We start from the raw sequence: 9124 nt of genomic DNA on the forward strand, positions 1-9124 counted from the left end.
TATATATATATATATATATACATCACTTGTTCATGTGTATATTCAAAAGTAGATATTCAGAATAACAAAAAAACCAAATATTATATGAGCTATTGTGAATGCTGATATTGACCAGGTTGGTCATACACACTAGCTATGCATGTGGAGGTGACGGCTATCGGACTTGCCAGATTTGCCACTTTGAAGGACTTATAGATCTCATCTGTCAAGCATATTAGTGTTTACGTTGGCTCCTCGAGCTGAACATGTTGATAAATAATTGTTATTCAAGTGAGCTTATTTGGCCAAGTTTACCATGCTCCTTGAGCTCATCCGCACCAAGCGAGCTTTTCGATCAAGCTCGTATGCATTCATTAAGCTATAACATCGTTCATTGATTATTCTTTCACAACGAGGTGAAGGAAAGCTCTGTTTTATCATCATTCGTGCATATTTATTGATTGCATGACATCCACACCCAGGATCTTATCAACTGCGAGTCTCAATAGGTTCATTACAACATGTTGTGAGATATGTACTTCTTGTCATAGAAATGAAACGCAAAGAACACGAGCAAATAAGCAAAAACAGATCGTTTACGTGATTCGATCCAACTGAATTTACGTCCACGGGAGGGAATCAATCAAATAGTTCACTAAGACAAAAGAAATGGAGAATACATAGCTTATACATAGAGATGAGCTCTCATCTTCCTTCTATGGCCCCCCTCTCAAGCGACACCTTGATACAAGGCCTCCAGATGCTCTCCTCTCTAGCTCTCTAGCTATTCTCTCATCCTTTGTGGTAGCTTAAGATCTCTTCTCTTGCTCTCCTAAGTCTCACACCCTCTCTATTTATAGAAGCAAGAGAGTGGTAGGTGGGAGGTAGGTGAGCAGTAGGTGAACGATAGGTGAACGGCAGGTGAGATGTGGTAGATGAGCGGTACCACATTACAAAAGTGTCATTTTACCTTAGTTCATTAATTGGGGGTCAAAATAACATAACACAACCTAAAATATTGCACCTATTTGATAATTCTAACTGTATGAGAGCAAGTACACTCTATGAGAAATAAATAGAATTAAGAAGAAGGGGAGATCTCTCTCTCTCTCCTCTTCCTCCTCACCACCATCAATAACAATACCCAGAAGGTCTCTTCCGTAATATATGAATTGATGGACAATAGAGAAATCTTCATCATAAAAGAATTCAATACAATGAAAAAATATATTTCAATTTTTAGAAACTAAAATACTATTATTTTTACATGATATGAAAATTTAATTTGGTCCCTCATTATTATTATTATTATTATTATTATTATTTATAGTAAATTTTATAAACATATCATAAAATTCCTATATATTTATATATCTATCGACTAAATTTTAATTATTACTAATATAAATTCCTTAGAGTTACAATTATACCTTCAAATATGTATGCATTGAATTCTTCTCTAACAGATGAACCCGTGAACCCATGCAATCTCGGAAAAATCCTGTTAGATAAGTGAAGGATGTGGAAATGAGACGAGGATTTTATGTTCTATATGTCACTTTATTTATTGTTCTCCTTCTTCCCTCTTCATACTACATACAGAGAGAAAGGAAAAGAAAAATAACAAATCGTAGGTTGTACTGTACGAGACCTATTGAGATTTATCATTGATAAGACATCGCCATGGGGCTTAGACAACTCGTAAGTGAGCATGGACAGTGATGAATTGGTGGTTGCTTCATCCTGACGTTCAAGCAACCTTGAAGGAATGGATTGTTCAACGAATTTGTCGGTGTAACTTGATAAATATAGGCAAGCTCGACGGGAGATCTTGCTTGAATACCAGCGAGTTCGGTAGAGAAATCACATGAATACCGACGAGCTCAACATAGGAACTCGTCGTGTCCTTCTGAGATACAAGTTTATAGCAATACTTCAATGGTTGTGATTGACGAGTACAATATGTTTTCAATTGTGCTTTAGGTGGATGACAATTGAATTCGATCCATTAGAATCATACCGCACATGTAATATTTTGGCTTTTCTGATAGATCGAGAAATCTAATTTAATATGAAAATGAATATTTTGTTTTAAAAAAAATATTAATGTTATTTTTTATGTGATGTTAAACATTGAAGCTTTGTAGGTGCGAATATGAAAGCTTAGATATAAGATTCATAAATACGTAAAATTGTGTGGTTATACGAATACATCTTGATTAATTATCATGTTGTAAAAAAATATGAAAAATTTGCACATAAATCTCTTTAGAAAGTTTCATATTTCTCATGGGTCGCTTAACTTCTTTCACTCTTTCACTTTAAATATCAATCATATTTAGGGGAATTGTAACTAAGTTGAGCCAACTTGAACTCAACTCGACGAATGACTTAAAAATTTTGTTCAATAAGAAGTAATCGTGTCAATGGCTCATGTTGACTTGATTTGCGTGATGAACGTTAATGCTTATGTCAATGACATACATCAATATTAGCATCAATGATGGATGCTATCATTAGTGGCAACAACAAGAATCAACATTGGTGTCAACAACCATATCAAAGATGACGTTCATCAATATCATTGACAATGGTGAGTGTCGACCTTATTTGCATCGTCTCCCAAATGTATTCGTGTTGACATCAAGCATGTACATTATCTCTGATGACATACATTCATGATCTTCTTAATTACAATCATATTAGTTTGATCAAACATAAAAAAACTTCTAATGATGATTAATTCATAAATTAATATTTAAAATTAATTAATTGAATCATACAAATTTCATAGCTCGCAAGTCATATATTCAATATGAAATTTTTTTAATGATGTTGTGTCCAACCATCAACATATTTAGAAATTTTTATATTTTTAACTATTCTTCATTTATGCCGAGAACAAAAGCATAAAAATATAATAAAAATATTTAATTAAATAAAATATATTTTGAATTGTAAAATTTATGAATAAAATAAAAATCAAATAAATTATAACTTAGTTAATATAACTCCAATTTTCTGAAATTTTCAACTATAGATTTAGAAAAGTATTCCCAATAAATTTGAAAATTTTAATGATTTTTAAAATTATCTTCAATTTTAGTTAATTAAGATAATTAATTAAAATTCCAAAAATAGTAAAAAAAAATAAAATATTATAAAAATCAAATTTATACCATTTAAAGGGGCTTATGAGACTTAAGTTCATGTGAGATCCTTAAACTAAAAAAAAAGGCTAACTAAACCTATATGACAACATCATAAAATAGTCCATGAAACTTGAAACATTAAATCTTCCACCCTTTTCATTTAAAATCTCACACTACATATTAAGACCTTAAGTTGAAGACTCGAGCTTTATACTCACTTAGATTGAAGTCTTTAACCTTGAACCTATAACATCCCATAATTTCATTTGATTGTCCGTATAAATGTTTAAGTACTTAGACTTGTGATTTTGACTAACTCAAGTTAACCGCATCTCAACTTGAGTTGAGTTTGGTTAAAACCTATAAAGTCAAACTCAAGAATCAAATTTAAAAGTAAAGTTGCAAGCCAAAATGTTCTGATAATTAAATAAAGCATAAAAAATACAAATAAAAAAATTAAATTAATTTAAACCTAGCTCAAAGATGTAATCACGTCACCTGTGTGTTTCACTCCAACGAATGAGGTGATTTAACAATCTAGGACAAGAGAGTTGTCAATAGCGGGACCCTAGTTATTCGAGCCCTGCTTTTCTTAACACTATCACATTAAATAAAAATGAGGCATAAATTAAAATTGAAAAAATTACAACATGTGAAAAATAATTAATCAACTTAAACTTGAACCACACAAGGGCAAAAATTAAACTTCAAATTTAAATCACATCTCAAACATAAAGATTAGCAAGAGCATCTCATAAATCATACTTCTTTAAACATTTTGGCTTGTCCACTAGCCTGTATTAGGTTAGTTTGATGACAAATTATGTGCATTTTTTTATTTTGCACTTACATGTTTGGTTTGAATGAGTTTGATGAATGTTTTTTTGCCATTTTAGATGGATATTTGGGATGGTTGTTGTTTATGTAAACTAGATGTTAAGGCAACGTTTATTTGATTAACATTATTTTCTACAAGTGGCGTGCCAATAAGTGATAAACAAAGAGGGCACGGGATAAATAAATTAAGACTAATCTTATTTTTTACCAGGTGTTTGCTAGTTTGTGCCCCAGATATAAATACGGCCGAGCAGGATATGGGCTTAGTGTGTAAGGGAGCTAAGTTCATATGATTTTCCTTTTTTTTTGTGATGTATTGCTTATGTTATATTTTGCCATCTTAACATCTATTTAGCAGATTTTTACATGACTTCCACTCTCATATGTATTTCATAGAACAATGTTAGGGCTCGTGGGTATGGACAAGCAAGGATGAGCCACCACTCGATGATGCCTCGCGATGCCTCGAGGACTTGAACAAAGATGATGATGAAAAGTGAAGTTGTTGGAGTACGGGAAAAACTCGCGGGCCACCATAATTCTAAGAATACTCCAACTTATGCAAGCTCATTAGTCCGATTCCCTTTTTTTTCTTTTCATGTGGGGTGTATAGTGATACCCGACCATATTGATTTTTTATTATTTATTTGAATTCGTTGCGCACATGCACATATTTTTTTATTGTGTGCACAATAGAAATTACTTTCTGTTCATATGTTTATTTTTGTGATTGTGTGCCTAGTTAGGACTAGATTCATTGGGTTCTTAGTCAGAAGGAGAATTCATTGGGTTCTTAGTTAGGACTAGAAGCATTATATTATACTTCCTTATTCATCTTATCAGGCCTTCACCTATTGCACAGAAAGGAGGAATCAGACATGTGAGAATCACCACCCTTATTAGGCGAATCTTGCTTGTCGTAGTACTTGGCCTGAATGACTTTTTTAACTTGCATCATATAAGGTCTACATACCCTCACAACAAACATTTCATTATCAGAGTCTCACTGATAAGAAAAAATTAATTGAATTTTCCTCAAATCAATCATATCTAATTAATCAAAAGTTTCATTTTTTGTTGGCTTTATCAAGCTAACATTATATTAAATTGATAAATAAAAATTGAAGTTTTAAAATGTAAAAAAATGTTTGCATTAATTAAGAGGATGTGTTTGTTGGGGTCCCTAAATCTTTAAAATTGAGCTCTAAGTCCTAACACAATCTTTTGATTACAACAACCTACGATTCTTTACGTGCATGTGGCTATCAACATGATTTTAAAGCACAAGAGGTGTTAGCTGACAACCTGCTCCAATGAAATGTTATAATTTTGGGTGTGTATATGGATGTTGTACCTTGGGAATGAATCCATAAGTCTCGCTTTAGTTTAGATTTTAAGACAGCCTTGCTGGCTTCGCCACAAGACAAGTCATCTCTCTTGGTTTTTTGATGGTCTTTTTGGTAGAATGTAAGTCCCAACCTTCTAAAAATTGCTGAACTCAAACAAGAATCATTATTTTATAAAGCCCAACTATATGATAGACTATAGTGGCCACCAGACCTCCTAATATTCAGAGCTCTCTGCTTTTAAGTAATTTTTTTCTTATAAAACTGTTCTAAATTTGAGTCAATCCCACTCGAAATTATAATTAATGGTCTTGAAACCCATCATTATGATTTGCAAAAATGAATAGTCATTATTTTAATCGAGATTTTTCCTTAAAAATAATATTTTTTAAGATGTAATTAACTAAAGAGACTTGCCTCTTTAGATATACAAAATCCCATAATTAAAATAAACCCTATCATTTTGGTAAAAGAAAAAAAAACTTATGGTTAGTAGCCTTCAAAAATGAATAGTCATTATTTTAATCGAGATTTTTAAATAATATTTTTTAAGATATAATTAACTAAAGAGACTTGCCTCTTTAGAGATACAAAACCCCATAATTAAAATAAACCCTATCATTCTGGTAAAAGAAAAAAAATTCTGGTTAGTAGCCTCGCATAGCAGTTAAATAACAAATTTGGAATTGGATTCATTGTATGACACTATTTTCATTATTCAGGGTGATATACTATATATGATGTCATTTTTTATCGCAAGTGAGAAAGTTCAAAACTCATGTGCGTGGCTCCCCTAAAAACAAATTTGGAATTGGATTCATTGTATGACACTATTCTCATTATTCATGGTGATATACTATATATGATGTCATTTTTTATCACAAATGAGAAAGTTCAAAACTCATGTGTGTGGTTCCCCTAAACACCAACAATTACAAAAATTTTTCCCCATTATATCATACATCATGGATTTGAAATGATTAAGTGGGTTTGCTCGATACCCTTTTTAAGTAGGGTCATAGTATGGAAGAGTCGACTTTGATTTCTATCATCAACAAGTTTTAAAAATTGAAGTTATCTTGCATTTTATTACAGTACGTTTGAGCTTATTATTACTTGTATTGGTATCAGTCATCTTTGTTTGAAATTTGAGGCATTTTTTCTATTTATTGTAAGATAGATTACCACTTCTTAAGCCTTCCACATTTTTACATTGTTGGAACATAAGTCATACTAATATAATAAAATAATAACTCTTAATAGACTAAAATCTTAATTTTCAATATGTGTAGCCCAACATAGGATAATTGGAGTACTACTGAACATTTTAGTATTTGAGCATTCCCTACTTCTCCTCCATTAGCATCCACAGAATTTAGTTACACTCCAATCATTCAAGATTGATTTTTAATTAAGCAACCTTGGTTTAAATGTATAAATTTTTAGATACATGACTGCATTACGAAAGTAGCATGTGGATCATTTCATTATATATGTGCTGTCAAATCTAAAATAAGCTTATTATCAATAATAAAAACTTATATCTTATGGATTTGAAAAATTTAAGTAAGTTAGATTGCTACCCTTTTTATGCATAATCCCAAGCAAAACAGAGTTGGGTTTGATTTCTACCATGAATAGCCTTAAAATTTAAAAATCATACTGCATTTTATCAGAGTGAGTTTGAGCTTATTACTCGTATTGGTATTTGTCATCTTTGTCTGAACTCTAACGCACTTTTTCTCTTTATTGCAACATAAATTATCACTTTTTAAGCTTCTCCATAATATCATATTGTTGGCATTACGAACGTAGCATGTGGATCATTTTATTATATATGTGCTGTCAAATCTAAAATAAGCTTATTATCAATAATAAAAACTTATATCTTATGGATTTGAAAAATTTAAGTAAGTTAGATTGCTACCATTTTTATGCATGATCCCAAGCAAAACAGAGTTGGGTTTGATTTCTACCATCAATAGCCTTAAAACCTAAAAATCATACTGCATTTTATCAGAGTGAGTTTTAGCTTATTACTCGTATTGGTATTTGTCATCTTTGTCTGAACTCTAACGCACTTTTTCTCTTTATTGCAACATAAATTATCACTTTTTAAGCTTCTCCATAATATCATATTGTTGGCATTACGAAAGTAGCATGTGGATCCTTTCATTATATATGTGCTGTCAAATCTGAAATAAGCTTATTATCACTAATAAAAGCTTATATCTTATGGATTTGAAAAATTTAAGTAGGTTAGATTGCTACCCTTTTATGCATGATCCCAAGCAAAACAGAGTTGGGTTTGATTTCTACCATCAATAGCCTTAAAACCTAAAAATCATACTGCATTTTATCAGAGCGAGTTTGAGCTTATTACTCGTATTGGTATTTGTCATCTTTGTCTGAACTCTAACGCACTTTTTCTCTTTATTGCAACATAAATTATCACTTTTTAAGCTTCTCCATAATATCATATTGTTGGAATATAAGTCATAATGATATAATAAAATAATAACTATTACTAAATTTAAATCTTAGTTTTTAATATGTAAAACCCAACGTAGGATGATTGGAGTGCTACTTAATATTTCAGTATCTGAGCATCCCCTACTTTTGTTCCATTGGCGCTCACAAAAAATTAGTTACAATTCAAATATTCATGATTGATTTTTAATTAAACAACAGTGGTCTAAATATGAATATGAGCTGTTATTTTAATCGACAACATTTCAAGGAGAATATTCTAAGGAATTAAATGTAAATACTTATTTTACAAAAAAAATATATCATTTGGATAGTTCTATTATATATGTATTGTCAAATCTAACATAAGATTATTATCAATGATAAAATTTATTGTTTAGTGCACTTTTGACATCATATATTATGGAAAAATAGAATTTAAAATGATATAATAGTAATATTTGGCCTAAAATATAAATAATTAATTTTAAATAAGAAATGACATAATAGTAATCATTTTATAAAATTTCATATAAAACCCCCATCTTGACTATTTAATTATTTCTTATAAAATAAAATTAATTTTGCTAAACTCTCAAAACATTACTCATATTTAATTAAGAAAAATTATCATAAATAAATACATTCTATCAATTCCACCTCAAAATATAAAAGGGCTATTTGCATATGTAGCTTATACAATACTATTATTTACATATGAAACTTACATATTATATATATGATACATGAGATATGCAAATATTAATAGTTAGAGGGCTAAAAATCCCAAAATAAAAAAATAATCATAGAATTTCCCCAAACCCATATAATGCCTCTCCCGCCATCACTAACATAACCTAGATCGCTTCAGGTTCACTGATGGCACCGGCTTGCGAGCTTCCCTGCGACGGCGATGGATTCTGCATGGTCTGCAAGAAAAAGACGCCGGAAGTGGAGGCGGTCACTTGCCGGACCTGCACGACTCCGTGGCACGTTCCATGCCTTTCATCGCCGCCGAAGACTCTTGCATCCATCTCAGAATGGCAGTGCCCTGACTGCTTTTTTCCTTCCGGTGGTGCTACTGCGGACCTTTTCGTCGGGGCCGGAGGGTCGGCCTGCGAACTCATTGCCTCCATCCGAGCGATTGAGGCGGACGAGTCGCTCACGGAGCAGGAGAAGGCGAGGAGGCGGCAGGAGTTGATGAGCGGTGTACATTTGAAGGAAGGAAGGGAGAGTGAGCGTGATAAAGATGGGAAAGATGGTGGCGATGATAGCAATGTGCTTGGTTTGTTGGATGAGAAGTTTAACTGCTCTTTCTGTATCTTCTTAAGCCTTCCACAT

General features: G+C 31.8%; 1 protein-coding gene across 1 annotated transcript in view; it reads left to right on the top strand.

The window, feature by feature from the left end:
* Positions 1-8659: 8659 nt before the first annotated feature.
* LOC110024948 (E3 ubiquitin-protein ligase ORTHRUS 2-like) overlaps positions 8660-9124 on the top strand; it is a 16894-nt gene continuing 16429 nt past the window's right edge. The window contains exon 1 of the mRNA XM_020725146.1: positions 8660-9122. Coding sequence (XP_020580805.1) covers positions 8663-9122 — 460 coding nt within the window. The 5' untranslated portion in view covers positions 8660-8662. The remainder of the gene's footprint in view (positions 9123-9124) is intronic.

This window comes from Phalaenopsis equestris, unplaced genomic scaffold (genome assembly GCF_001263595.1).
Source record: "Phalaenopsis equestris unplaced genomic scaffold, ASM126359v1 Scaffold000282, whole genome shotgun sequence".
Classification (NCBI taxonomy): Eukaryota; Viridiplantae; Streptophyta; class Magnoliopsida; order Asparagales; family Orchidaceae; genus Phalaenopsis; species Phalaenopsis equestris.